The 15718-nt window shown below is 41.9% G+C and overlaps 1 protein-coding gene across 2 annotated transcripts in view; it reads left to right on the forward strand.

The window, feature by feature from the left end:
• Positions 1-3060: 3060 nt before the first annotated feature.
• The window catches only part of LOC118317448 (paired box protein Pax-7-like), a 42537-nt gene continuing 29879 nt past the window's right edge, over positions 3061-15718 (forward strand). The window contains exons 1-4 of one of the 2 annotated variants that reach the window (XM_047331300.1): positions 3061-3398; positions 3883-4118; positions 4328-4472; positions 4617-4745. In XM_047331300.1, coding sequence (XP_047187256.1) covers positions 3314-3398; positions 3883-4118; positions 4328-4472; positions 4617-4745 — 595 coding nt within the window. In that variant the 5' untranslated portion in view covers positions 3061-3313. The remainder of the gene's footprint in view (positions 3399-3882; positions 4119-4327; positions 4473-4616; positions 4746-15718) is intronic. The other variant, XM_035646140.2, reaches the window with a different exon arrangement.

Genomic DNA, 15718 nt, shown 5'->3' on the forward strand with positions numbered 1-15718 from the left:
ACCTTTATCTCATATCTTTAATCCTTCATTTGAAAAGGGAATTGTTCATATTTTAAAGATAAAGATTATTCATATTTATAAAGCTGATGACACTGCTTTTTTTCCAATAATTGCAGACCCATATTCCATCCTGCCGGTAATTTCAAAAGTACTTGAAAAGCTTGTCCAAGATGAATCGCTCACCTGGATAAGTTCAATATTTCATACACACATCAGTAGGGTTTTAGATAGAAAACATTCAACATACACTACACATCTAATCATTGAAATATAAAAGCTGGGGATAGAAAGGAAACACACCGTAGGTATTTTTCTTCGACCTATCTAAGGCATTTGATAAGTCATTTGATATATGGTGATTTGATATAATCACCATATGCCTTGCGGCGTACCTCAAGGCTCAATTCTTGGGCCCTTGTTATTTTTGATATATATATATATATATATATGAATGATCTTCCTAACGTCTCAGACAAGCTGTCTGAAATTGTATTTGCTGATGACACAAGTATCTTCTATTCGCATAAAGATCCAGACATCATATTCAATGTGATAAATGACAAACTTATCAAACTGTTTAATTGGTTTGAGTCCAAGAAACTCTCTCATAACATAAAAAAACAAACTTCTTTTTTTTTTGGTCTCAAATCAGGTATTTTTTAACCCTTCCACTAAAATTGGAATTGATAACATCCCAATAACCAATGTGTGCCCTATTAGATTCCTTGTTGTTCTGTTTGATGAATCCTTTTATTTTGGAAGAATCATATTACAGCCATGACCACGAAAAACCCGCTACTTGGTCAACACTAAGGTGGCCACTATGTTATATTATTCAATGGTGTTTCGGTATATCGATTATTGTTTGCACTCATCAGACCAGACTCATCAGACCAAAAAAAACCCATTTTGTCATCAGAAAAGAGCACTGAGAATAATTAGTTGTGTACATCGAATACATTCCTCCCGCTCAGTGTTTATCAAGTGAACCATCTTCAGATTGGATTACTCGTGCATAGTTCATTAAGAAGAACCCTTTTGTGTTAAATTATCAATTTCATACGTATACAATACGTTCTTTGTGTCTCCTTAGACCTCCTTAATCCCGCACTACCCAATCTCAGTTCAGGATTATTTACAGAGGGTCTAAAATTTTGAATTCTCTCCCTACACACTTTCTTAATCTGTCTTGAAATATTTTCTTTGAACCCATCAACACTTCCCTTACGGTTAGCCAATATCAGCTGGGTCAGAGTATAGTCTCATCACTTATTATGAGTATCATGTGTTATTCCTTTCATTCATCTGTTTAACATTATCCATTCATTGTTCTTTGAATTGTGTTCATTATTCCATGTTATCTTTTTCAATAATCAGATTTTCGAGGTTTTGCCACATGTTAAGCCCCTGTGAGTCTTTTTGTGTGGCAATTCTCCCTCAAGTTCCCTTTTAATTATTCAATGATCTTTTTATAATTTTTTAAATACCTGATAAAATTAAATTATTATTATTATTAATTTATTTTGAACAATTTCATAAAATCTTAAACTGTAATATACAAAAATAGATATAATGTTAATTAGACCTTGCATTTGTGCAGCCCTAACGAGAAGACCCTCTGAATAACCTGCTGCTCTTTGTATTACTGCCATATATACAGAATATGTATTTATATTTATATATAGGCAACATACAGACACCAATGCATTTATTTAAACTATTCTTTATATTACGTTTCATTTTTAAATAACCTATCCATTGTTATCCTCCACGGTACAAGCATTCTATATTTGTTCTGCGTTAACAACCACTGACATGACCCTTTTGGGGCATACTGTATTTGATTTTGTTCTTTAAAAAAAAAATTATATATTTTTATTTGTATTTGCTCCTTACTTTTTTTTTCTTTCAGCTGGGAAGTGATAAGTGAAGGCGAGTTGATGTAAAACTGCATGAGAAGGTTTGATTGTAATGTTTGCTGTAGTATTATAATACTACTGTCTCCAGCACTTGATATTATAGAATAGAAACTGATTTGTCTCCAGCAAGGGATATTATAGAATAGAAACTGATTTGTCTCCAGCACTTGATATTATAGAATAGAAACTGATTTGTCTCCAGCACTTGATATTATAGATTATAAACTGATTTGTCTCCAGCACTAGATATTATAGAATAGAAACTGATTTGTCTCCAGCACTTGATATTATAGATTATAAACTGATTTGTCTCCAGCACTAGATATTATAGAATAGAAACTGATTTGTCTCCAGCACTTGATAGTATAGAATAGAAACTGATTTGTCTCCAGCACTTGATATTATAGAATATAAACTGATTTGTCTCCAGCACTAGATATTATAGAATATAAACTGATTTGTCTCCAGCACTTGATATTATAGAATATAAACTGATTTGTCTCCAGTGCTAGATATTATAGAATATAAACTGATTTGTCTCCAGCACTAGATATTATAGAATATAAACTGATTTGTCTCCAGCACTAGATATTATAGAATATAAACTGATTTGTCTCCAGTGCTAGATATTATAGAATATAAACTGATTTGTCTCCAGCACTAGATATTATAGAATATAAACTGATTTGTCTCCAGCACTAGATATTATAGAATAGAAACTGATTTGTCTCCAGCACTTGATATTATAGAATATAAACTGATTTGTCTCCAGCACTTGATATTATAGAATATAAACTGATTTGTCTCCAGCACTAGATATTATAGAATATAAACTGATTTGTCTCCAGCACTTGATAGTATTGAATAGAAACTAATAGCTGCTTGTACAGTCGTTGTATCTGACAGGTGAGACTGTGTGTGTGTGTGTGTGTGTGTGTTTTATAGGCCAGTGCCTTAGTTTCCGTGTGAATGTATTGTGTTGGCTGCGTGGTGTGTGTGTGGTGTGTGTGTGTGTGTGAATGTGTTTATCCCTTCGTTCCCATTGGCTGCTTAAACTTGTTGGAGCGGTTCCCCCTCGAATAAGAGGAGCCCCCCCCCCCCGCAGCCCGCCTGGCCCAGACTTGTCCCCCACACCGTCAGAACCGCGCAGCAGCGAGCCGCTGTCAGACACACACACACACACACACACACACACACACACTCGGTTATATAGTGTGAACACCAGAGCAGGGAGGACTTCCCCTGGTCCGCTCCGACACCGTGGATCTGTCAGACATGTGGAAGGAGTCGTGACCAACAAACTGCTCTTGACCTGGACATCTGAACGCGTCGATTTTTCTTTTCTTTTCTTTTTGTATCTTGACTTTTTTCTTCTCTTTTTGTTGAATGGTACCATGTCGTCTTTCCCAGGAACGGTACCGCGGATGATGCGCCCGGCTCCCGGACAGAACTACCCCCGCACCGGATTCCCTCTGGAAGGTAGGCCGTCAGCCCGGTGCCGGGCCCCTCTCCGGGTGGCCGTCCCGGGACGAGGGGTTTATTAGAAATCGAAATGTTGTCAGGGAAAACACGAGAGACCCTCAGATGTCAAGTAGCAGGGGCTCGACTTCACATGACGCCTGAATCAACAGATACTGAACATGTCTGTGCCACTTATTTCAAACTGTAATCAATATTCGTTTAGTAGTATTTCATATTTAATATTGACGGGTTTAAAATAAGGTGCCGTTCTTTTATTAATCGACAACAAATGTAAATCCCCAGGGAACGCCAGACAGTCCGTAGAGGTGATTATGGGATTTGTTCAAGTGTCCTGCGACTGTAAATTCAGATCAGCAGAAGAGAAGCAGGGGCTGTGGGGGGGAGGCCGAGGAGTCAGTTTATCACTTCGATATGAGGGAAACACTCGCCAGGCCCAGATCCGTGTGTGAGGCCTGTGCTCCTCTCCCGGTGTCCGCCACAGTGTCCACCCCGCTGGGCCAGGGGCGCGTCAACCAGCTCGGAGGGGTCTTCATCAACGGCCGCCCGCTGCCCAACCACATCCGACACAAGATCGTGGAGATGGCCCACCACGGCATCCGGCCGTGCGTCATCTCCCGCCAGCTGCGCGTCTCCCACGGCTGCGTCTCCAAGATCCTGTGCCGCTACCAGGAGACCGGCTCCATCCGGCCCGGGGCCATCGGAGGCAGCAAGCCCAGGGTGAGGCGAGCCCGCGACGACGACCATAACAATAACAATAACAATAACACTAGCATTAGAATTACAATCATATCCTGATAATAATTGTTAGAATCCATCGAGTGAGAGAACTGTGAATACGTGAGGGCCAGGTCCTGTTCTCTCTCTCTCCACTCATTACGACCCTCTCTCGACCCTCGTGGTGCCCCCGCCCCCCGTCCCACCTGCAGCAGGTCGCCACGCCGGACGTGGAGAAGCGCATCGAGGAGTACAAGCGGGACAACCCGGGCATGTTCAGCTGGGAGATCAGGGACAAGCTGCTGAAGGACGGGGTGTGTGACCGGAGCACGGTCCCTTCAGGTGAGGCCTCCCCTGGTAAGGCGCATTTAATATTACATATTTACACTTTTACGATTTAAATACAAACTGAAGGACATCATTATTAGTATGATTCTTCTTATTCATTCTAATATGTTTTATTATCATTCATAATAATAATAATATTCTTGTTGCTGGCAGTGAGTTCGATCAGTCGCGTGCTCCGGGCTCGGTTCGGGAAGAAGGACGAGGAGGACGAGTGCGACAAGAAGGACGAGGACGGAGAGAAGAAGACCAAGCACAGCATCGACGGCATCCTCGGCGACAAAGGTAGGTGACGTCACGCCACGTCACGGGCACGGCGAGCAGCTGCCTCTCGGTTGGTTCCTCTGCTCCAACAAATTGGCCCTAAACCGTCGTTTAGTCGCGGCGGCGCCTCCCGCTCCGAGCCCGCTCCCAGCGGAACGAGGCCGCTTCATTATTTATGACGGGCGCGCCGGAGCCGGGCGGGGGGGGCGGAGTGCGTCGGTCTCCCGTGGCGCGGGTTAAACGCTCCGCTGACAGACGACCGATGTGCCAGTCGATATCAATTAGAGGCGCCCGACAGCGACACCAGCCCCACCGCGGGGCGCGGGGCGCGGGGCCCGGAGCTCGGGGCCCGGAGCTTGGGGCGCGGGGCCCGGAGCGCGGGGCGCGGGGCTCGCGGCCCGGAGCTCGGGGCCCGGAGCGCGGGGCCCGGAGCTCGCGGCCCGGAGCGCGGGGCGCGGGGCCCGGAGCGCGGGGCCCGGAGCGCGGGGCTCGGGGCGCGGGGCCCGGAGCGCGGGGCCCGGAGCGCGGGGCCCGGAGCGCGGGGCGCGGGGCCCGGAGCGCGGGGCCTCACAGCGGCCTGCGTGGGAGCGGTGAGCTGTGAGGGTCAGGGGATCCTCCACGCACATCCAGTTACATGAGGCCGAATGCGCGAACGGGACAGAATAAATATTTATCACGTTCATAAACGTCTATGCTTCCACGAGAATAAAAAAGATCCACCTCCTATAAACTCATCTACGAATAATTGATTTGAAAGTCTACAAACCTACAAAAATATACATAGGAATTCTGGAAATACATATTCAACATTCATAATGGAAAGAGAATCCGAGGTACATTTAAAGATGTTCCCTTAAAACATCTGACATATTTATCATTTAGCAGCCCATGAATGAAAAGAGATATTTATGGCAATTCATTTTCTTCCCCACTTTCTCTCAGCGAATACATATTTTGAGATTTGGTCAAGTGAGAGCTCCTCGGCCTGCTCTGTCTCCTCACCACTGGTTCCACCGGAGACGTTTTTCTTTTCAAATTAAAATCTTTTTTTCTCTTCCAAATCCGTCCTCCTCTGCACCTTCTCCAGCAGATCAGCCAGTAGCTGGTGTCTCTCTGTCATCTGCGCCTGGCATTTCGTAATTTGAAGACTTAGCCTATTACTGCTGGTAATGGAACCGGTGTGAGTTGAATGGGCGTCCGTGTTGCAGAGGGGTGTAATAGCCGGAAGGCATGCTAGGAAATATATTTATCCCCTATCAGCCCTCACTCTCACAGTTCCAGGCACACGCGTTCTGTTGAAGAGCTTTAAAGCAGATTAAATTGAGCCTTTTATTTCTTTTCACTTTCATCTTTCGCCCGTCTGACTCCGTGGTGTAAAGCCTGCAAGCGCAGAAATTCATGAGATTGGGAAGGTTCCCTCTTGTGTTGTTTGGATATAGTATTTTTTTTTTTAAAAATATTCGTTTCGTTTGTTTTTGCGGGGATTGCTTTTGGTGGCAGAATGTGTCTGTGTGTGTGTTTGTGTGTGACACACATTCACTCTCATCTTCTTCGCCATCAGATGATGGTACACCATCACTGATGCACAACTTCACTTTACATCTGTGTCAAAAATACAAATCAAATCAATACAGGATAATACATCACAAAAGATTTATGATTGAATCTTTACAATTAGCCAATTTACAATGAGCTTCGCTCCACATATTCTACATATAGTTTATCATCCTATCTCCTATGTGACTTATGATAAATGTCAACATATCCGGCCTCTGCAAATGGAAGATGTATTTCATCCCATAGGGGCAGAAAACCCACACACTGTATCTCTGGTGACTTCTGCACTTTTTTTTGATTTGCATTCATTCATTTTTTTTTATAAAGCAGCATTTAGTTGATATGCTGTTTCCCAGAGATATGCACAAGGGTCCTGTGTCGATGTTTGAGTCTGGGGACTTCAAACAGATCCATTGGAAGTCGCGAGAAGCAGCTTTGCAGAGAGAGAGAGAGAGAGAGAGAGAGGGAGAGAGCACCGGCTGTGGGAAGTTCTATTGCAGTTATTAATAACACTTTTTCCCCGGGCAGCCGCACTTGCCCCACTCCAGTCTGCACTTTCTCCCAGCCATTTATGCCGGGGTTGAAATTGAGGGAGACCCAAATGTTGGCTGGAGATAACACAATCATCACAGCCGTGGTCCTGGGCTGCGCATCGCCTGCATTAAACTGGGATTAACCTCCCCTCTCCTCCCCGCTGCCTCGCCACCAAACATTCACATTTTTTAAGGGACACATATGTGAAAAAAGGGAAGAGGCAGCTGGACGTGGTGTCGACACACACACACACACATATCATTTAAACACTTCACAGCCATACACACAGGCAGCTCATGATACTGTCTTATAGACTTATTTGAAAAAAAAGATAACAACAACAATGTCAAAAAGATAATTTGGAAACAGGATAAAATCACAGTATCATAATGGTTTAGGCTTATGTCAATTTTCTGGAAAAAGAAAATAGCCCAAAAAAACCTCATTACATATTTTCTACATTTACATAAATCAGCCCCGGTTCACAACGACCATAAACCAGATGTGTTAAAGACACAGACGCGTCTATAGACTATATAGTCATCTGCAATTATTTCAAGATTTCGTTCGTTATCACCGATCTTCTTACTAATACATTTTGCAAGGTGACAAAATTAGTTATTTCATCCCCCAAAATGCACGTACTTCTTAAAACATTTAAACCCTGTGTACATAACACTGATGTAAGCATCAGTGACGAACAAATCATCAGATGTTCTGGTTTAGTGTTTAGTGAATATGGGATTTCATTTCTTCTTCGGCGACATGCAGCCATTAAAGAGGCTTCTGTGGGACGTCTGCAAGATGTTGCTCTCCTCTGAATATTATAAATAAAAAAGAAGTGACATGTAGGGAGATGGCCTCAGCAGCAGACACGTCCAGGAGGCGAGAGGAGGAGGAGGAGGAAGCAGCTCCGAGGATTTGATCCTCCGCCGCCTTCTGCTTATCAGGAACATTGTCGGTGTCACTGCCACAAAGAGAGAGTTGGTCATATTAGCTGCTGCTCTCGGCCTCCTGTCGATTCATTAGAGCCCGTTTGCCTCATGAGACATGTCTGCCTGGGCCCGTGTGCAGCAGACACGTATGAGAGAAAGGTTTTAGGTTGTGGAAGTATAGATTTCAAAATATAAAATAATCCATTCCAAATTTTTTTTTTTTTACATGATGTAGACATTTTTACTTATTACAGATTTTTCAAAAATAAAGTCAAGAAGGGAACACCATTTTGTATGTGTATTTCCCACATGTGCTTGGCAGATAATGTGAAACATTATTATAATGATTAATAATAATAACAATAGTATTATAATAATTAAAAACATGTTTATGTATAATAAACATAAGCACAGCAGTGAAAGTGAACCGATTCATTTGACAGCATCACATTAATGGATATTAATCATAACAATAATTATTTATCATGATTTATTATTTCACATATCACTCAGTTAAGTGACTGATAATCTAACAACATTATTCTCAATGGAAGTTCCATTCCTCCACAGATGTTATGGTTTTTAATTACGAAGGAGAATATTCAATTCCTCACAGGCCTGACCTACGTGTTGATGCTCTCTTATTTCTTGTAGCACTCCTCCGTGACATCTTGAGGAAAAACAAACATGTGAAAAGGCGAGCGGCCGAACCGGGAGGGGGGCTTTGAGTAGGAGAATAGAAGCCCACTCCTTTGCCAACGGAGTGTTCAGTAGCCGTCGCCCTTAATCCCCCTTTCATTTCGCCGACAAATGCCAAGAATCTTGTCTGGCGACCCGTCGGGGAGCTGATCAGCCAACAAAAGAGGAGCGGTGCACAAAGAGCAAACAGGCGAGCCGGGGTGGAGGGCAGTCAGAAGCCTCGGGCCGCCCATTAACTGCCCATTTGCAGATGATACACGCGGAACAATGGCAAACAGAGGAATCACAACACGCACGGCGCAAACAATATGACATCAGCAAATTAATAAAACGTCAACGCTCGGGTCGGTCTTCAGTCTGAGCTGAGCCGTCACTGCATGATGAGCTGGAGCTGCATGACAAGATTTTTGAAAAATGTATTTAAAACTCAAACTTTCCAAACCTACCAAATCTGTCACATTGATTCAAATGTTTATACAAGTATGAATATATTCATTTGATAGAAAAGTGCCATATCAATCATTTCGACTTGAATGTTCAAAGTCTCTGTAAAATTTAAAATAAACAGGATTTGACAGGAGACATAATTTTTTTTCACACGAGAGATAAGTCTCTTAAATCGATTACTGTCTTATAATATCCGGTGCACATTGTTCACGTCTACAAGAGATTATGTATTGATTTGCCTTTTCAAAATGATAACACCGTTGAAGGAGGGAGAAGTTCAGATTCAGAATAAAAAAATGTAATTGTTCATGATTTGTGCACAAATGGAAGTAAATATTGGATATAATAATAATAATTTATCACTGCTCTAGGCTGGCTCTGTGTTATTATACAAAAGATACAGTAAGTAAGACAGGGCGGCTAATTTGATAACCATGGTAACACAAAGCATTCAAGCAGACAAAATATTATATCAGTGACTGAAATCATTATATTTCATTTGAAAGGACGTTGTATATTTTGAAATCCTATTGTCATGTTTTGGCGAAATGGTCGAAAGAATTATCTTCTTCTTTTTTTACAGAGTGGCTGAATTCATCTGTAAAATCCTGATTGAAATTTCCACACAGAGGTGTGTGTGTGTGTGTGTGTGTGTGTGTGTGCTTGGGTCTATTAGATGGCTTATTCACGGTGTTCTCCATCAATCCGTGGCGGAAATCACATTCACCGAACGCAACCATCCAGTGTAATTGGCTAGAAAATGACCTTAAATATACAGAGATTACTGAGGCATAAAGGGCTGCAGCTCTGCTAACTTCTTTTTTTTTTTGGTGGTGGGGGGGAGTTAATGTTCACGCTATTGAAAGGTATGAAAGTGGATTAATGGCCATGTCTCCGTCACTGCTTTAAAATAATTTGAGCCACGTATTTTCACATATTTAATGCACTCTCGGGCCGAGAGGAGCATTGTTCACATCCTTATGGAAATAAATCTGGGATCTGATGTTCACACTTTACATTGATTTACAGTCTCATATATAGTATGAATAAATACATGAAGACAAACACAAGGGTATTGGGCCTTTTACAGGAGACATACATTAAATTATAATGTGTAATTATGTTACAGAGCCGTTATAATTACTGTGTGATTTCAAATGCACTCGTTCCTCTCATTGACAAACATGATTGCAGTGTGTAGGAGAAAATACAATACAACATGGATTTACATGGATTAATTACTATGGCTCCACTTCATTCTAAAAAGGACCCGTTTAGAAATAAGACTTTTTTAAAAATCTGCTCCGATGTACGCAGGTGTAGAAAACCTACGCACTGATGGAGGAGAAATGACGACCTCATAAAGTCATGTAATAATCTGTAATAATCTGTAATAATCTCACAGACAAATAAAGGTAGAGCAAACACCTATAATGCCTTATTACAAAACTAGTCATTCTTATATTAGTATTGTTCATATGTTATATCATAATCTTTTATTTTATTATTATATTTTATTCTTGAATATGAACAAATATCTGGACAGGCAGACACATGGTGACAACTAGTTAACCGCCGTTTTTGAAGTGCAATACAATATTATTATTATTATTGTTATGATTATGATTCTTTTTATTTTATTATTATGATTATTATTATCATCATCATTATCATCGTTAATACTATTTTATTGTTGTTATATTTTTTCATGATTAGTGTATTATTTATCTTATATATCAGACATGTTCTAAAACACTTCCGACTTTATTTCTTTCTGGTCTGGTGAAATGACACATATGAATATTCTATGACAGTGTAGATGGTTCTCATCCCGACATATCTAGCACAGTTATATTTCTAGAAAGGAATGTTTCATGAAAATATTGGATTTGCAGATTTTACATTGAAGCCATTCTCTGTACGGCTTTAATGAGATAATGTACTTTTACTTTCTGCTCTTCTATTAATTGGTTAAAAACAGATTGATTTCCTGTCGTAGTATTAATTTCACAACATTCCAAAATTAAATCACAAAATAAAGGATTTCCTTCACAATCACCCTCCTGATTTATTCTGAGATCCGAGAATTCATTCAGTCCACAATATTCTGATCCATACCTCAATTTTTGTTGTGGGACCAACACAGCCACAGTCAGTCAGAGTGGGGTCCTCGCAGACTGTGAATATAGAAGCTACATTCATATTGAACTCAAATCTGGTGCAGCTCATGAGTCTGTGAGCATCATGTACAGAACTAGATGTTTGAAACGTTACAGCGGGATACGTTTATAAACAACGGTATTTTCTACTGCTCCATCGTACTGCTTATGTGTTGATTTTCAATGACTTCATAAATATGAACACACCTCATCCATTCAGTGAACTTATATCAAAAGTGCATATTGTGATGAGGTGAGCGCATGTTTGTGTCGCATCGTCCGTGAGAGGACGTCCCTCAGCATGATGATGGGGTTTTAAATAGAAAAGAAGAATCTTTCCTTTTCACAAATCAGAATTGTTGTACAATGTTCGGCCGTGGTCGGGCAGCGACAGACAATGTGCATGTGCAGTGTGTGTGTGTGTGTGTGTCTGCTTTTAGATGTGCTCCTCCGATACACAGTTACTAACAAGCAAAAAAGGTAAAAAAAGGGAATTTAAAATGGACGAGGAGGCCCGGCGCTTATTCTGTGCCTGGATTTGCTATTGAAGCAGCTGATGAACTCCTCCAAGTTTATTAAAGAAAAGGAAACAATATGAACCAAAGGCTTGAGGCAAGTGGGCTGACAGTTTATAAAGTGGCGGCCATTGTGGCCCGAAGGCAGATGCATGAATACCTCTGAATAGACTCCCTCAAAGTGACACGATTGAGCTAGACAACAGCAAAACGCTGAAAGGGAAAGCTTCTCCTCTGTGCCGCTGAGCTGATCGGCATTTCTAATGCCCCTGCTCTGAATGGATGTACATCTGCAGGGGGAGGGTCCGCTCACCACACTCCTCACTGCCGTTTTCAGGGGAAGTGAAAAAAACCTTGCGCTTCTTGCAGCCAGACACATTCTGCACTGAGACCGTGCGTGAAGAAACGTTTGCTAATGTCGACGTGATTTATAATTCATCTGATGAAAAATGGCTTTGTTCACATGTTTGCAGTTGAGTTTCCTATAATCTTGAGTCTCTGAGCTTTTATCTGTGTAAAAGATTGAAAGGTTAAAAACAGCAGTTGAAATTCAAATAGTTGTTGCTCTTCATAGAACAGAATCCGATTGGGCTCTTGTCACCCCTCGGTGTTTCCTCGGGTCCGTTTCACGCTGTGAAAAACACTGTGACAGATACTTTACTGAAGAACCTTTTCGAACCACGACAGTGAGCAGTGATTTCCTACGCTCACTGAGCTTGACCCCGAAAAATTGTCCAATATTCACTAGGGATGGGACGATACCACTCGTAAAATCCAATATTAATAATGCATTTTTCAGGATGCACTTTGCTTAACCAAGCCATCTCAACTGTGAAACAAAGAATCTACTCCCCTAAAGGAAGACATGACTGAGTTATGGAATACTGCTGTTTTATTTCTCTCAGAATGTTTTATGATCAGCATCGTTCAAACAGGCAAAAAACTAATTGAACTGTAAACTGTTACTTAAATAATAATAAATGAACATAAAAAATGTTGGTATGTTTACTGTAATGTATCGGATCGGATTGTACTTCTTATTTTCATCCGATCCAGCCATTTTGGCCAATATTGCCCCGATACCGATGTGGAATATTGGATCGGCCATTCCTAATATATACGTGACATACGTTTCAGTTCCTCCACACCTCTCCAGTGAGGTGATGTCTGGAATGGGCCCGTGTGGAGGTGTTGTGGTTATTTCTGAGGCTTGATATTCTGAGGGTGTGGTTCTGTGAGGGTGAGCTTTCATTGGCTAAGAACAGGAAAAGTGTTCAGAGGAAAATAATAATAATAACAATAATAATAATGTGATGCAACAGAGAATGTCTTGGAGTTTTTCCAATATTTGTTTGGACAGTCAGAAATGGCAGCCCAGCCTGTTGGTCATGCTAGAAAGGTCACGGGGTCACGTAGCAGATCCCCTGTTAGGCAGAGGCAGGAAGTGACCCGCTGAATATACCGAACGATCTTGTTCATGTTCAGAGTTGTGGTGACAGGCAACACAATTTGAGAAAGAAATATTTTAAACGAATGGATTCACATGAATGTTTTCCAGTCAGCAAGTGGACCGCTGCTCCGTCAGACCCGGCCTCTGGTCGTGTTGAGGTTCGTTTTCTTCACCATGCAAATGATTTTCTGCTCGTCCACAACACTTGTGCTCCTCCGTCGACCAGATTACCTGCCACCTTCTTCTTTTCCTGCCAGCAACTGCTTTTTTATCAGCTTTCTATCTGCCTGAGGAATCTGTGCTTTTTTAGGCTCATTATTCTCTTCTTCATTTCACCCCTCATATTGACAAACCCATTCTATTCGGGACCCACAAAGTTCTTTCCTATAGTCCGATTCAAATGTAAAGCTAAGACTGTCGTCTGTTTTTTGTCCGAGCTTGCTCAGCTGAAGTTCGGAGGTGTCCGTGTAACAGAGAGTGGATGGAGCAGCCTTGAGTGTGGACAGATTGTGTCATAATATGTGATTTATTCCTTCATGTACAGGAGGCAAGAAATAGTCAAGTGTAATTAGTAATCAGCAATATTCAAATCCACCACCTTCTTCTTCTTTAGTCCCTTTATCCTGGAATGTCTCTCTCTCTGCACTAAGCGTGTCTTAGTATCACAAATCAGACATTTGCTCTCCTCTCCACCAACTGTGAGAATGAGTCGAATGAATCAGTGCTGAGAGCAGCCATTTTGGGACAGCCAGCTGCATCAGCTTCAGACAGCAGGGTCTGTGTCTCACACTGGAAACCACTGGCTCGGGGTTCACACGCCCGGCCCCCAGCTAGGCCTGTCACGGTAATCACGTCAAAGACTTATCGGACGAATCAGGAATATGAACTCAATCATTTTTATTGAGCTCAATAACAGCCGTTGTGTCTACGTGCGTGTTTGTTTGTCATGAGAATGAACGTCGTCAACAGTCTCGCTGCTTCTGTCCTCTCATCTGTTCCCGTCGTATGATTCATCAATCACTGGTTTGGTTCTTAAAATGTCAGAAAACAGGGATTTCTTAGTGAATCCTAAACGCAAAGTCTAAACTTTGGATTAACATTTCTCTCAGCAGCGACACGACTCATGTAGAACTTGCATGTGCAACAACCAATAGGCCTGTACTGTGAGCTCACATGATTCGGCATCAAAAAATGGACGATAATATTGCTTATCGTAATAATTTCTGGGACAATATAAGCAGTCGTCGTGACAGGCCTACCCCCAACTCCACACTTCAGTCTGACATCTACATGATTAAATATTGATGTCACATATTGCTCAAAGTCAAATAATACTAGTCAGAACCACAACACGTATGTGTGCAACAAGCAACACTCAGAGACTACGCTGCCCTTTATAGGTGTGAGCAGATGTTTTTCCTCTGCATGTGACCGTCACTGACCCAGAACAAGTACGACACGAGGAGACATTACATTAAGGTGCTTCACTTCCTTAAAGGGGCAGTAAGTGATTTTGGAGAGAGCTCCAGCCGGGCCACGAACCCGGGACCTCAGGGATGGAGACCGATGCACTAACCACTAGGCCAAAACTGACAAACTTCACTCATGGTGTTGTGTGGTGCGGTCCTCACCATTTGTTTCGTTTCTGATTTACAGAGCCTGGGCTGATCCGAAAAGCCAGATTTTTTTGGCTGCGCGCACAGAACCGACAGCTAGCGGACCATGAGGATATATTCGCAGATTTTTACAAAACGTGTTTTGCTTTAGAATCGCTTGCTGCCCCTTTGATTCACATTGTTCTGTGCACGTTTCATCAAGACCTATAATTAGGTTTTATTGTAAGGAAACCTCGAGTGGGCGGAGTAGTGGGGACAAGAGCAGAGGACGATGTCTGGTGACGTGGTGTCCGGAGGGATGGATCGTTGTTCCCTATGTTGTTCCCGCAACCTTAACCATGTTAGTTACTATGACGACACGATAGAACCATGTCCTGGGCTGCTCATGTCTCAAACTAAATACTCAACATTCTAAAAGTCTGAGGTTAACGTCTGACTGTTTGGTGGCTTATATCGTCCACCATTAGCACATTAATGTTTTTACCTGAAGTGGACTGCTTCATGACACGTATATGGAGAACCTTGTTCCTTCCCGCATTAACATGAAAGGTGACACAAGCAGAAGAATGAGGTGTTTTTATTCCACCTATCCCTCCATCTCCGACAGACACATCAGTGCCTTTCAAAGCTTTTAAAGCACAATCTGGAAAGAGAGGCAACACGGGCAAATCACTTCATTTATATTAATCTACTTTTTTTTTTTCCACAATAAGATTATTCCATTGCTCTTTAAAACTTTTCTGCAATTGCTTTTCTTTAAGCCTGCCGCTGTCCACTGAGGGCTTTGCTGTGTCGAGTATATCTTAAGAGTGCTTCTTATTATTGTATTTGCTCCCAACCCTAATCTTTATCAGTATTTATATTGACAGTCTGCAATTTTTGTTTATGGCTATTTTTTATCAACTAAATAAAGACACATGCGTGCCCGTGCCTGTGGAGGAAAGCAGATAAAGACTTTGCATTAATAGCAGTTTGCTAAGACATAATGCCCGATAAAGCCAGCATCTTTGTGTGGGCCGGATTGAGTTCAGTGCCGCTTCTATGCAGAGCACACGACTCGCCTCCAACAGCTCCTATAGCTC

The sequence above is a fragment of the Scophthalmus maximus genome, chromosome 3 (genome assembly GCF_022379125.1).
Source record: "Scophthalmus maximus strain ysfricsl-2021 chromosome 3, ASM2237912v1, whole genome shotgun sequence".
NCBI classification, from domain to species: domain Eukaryota; kingdom Metazoa; phylum Chordata; class Actinopteri; order Pleuronectiformes; family Scophthalmidae; genus Scophthalmus; species Scophthalmus maximus.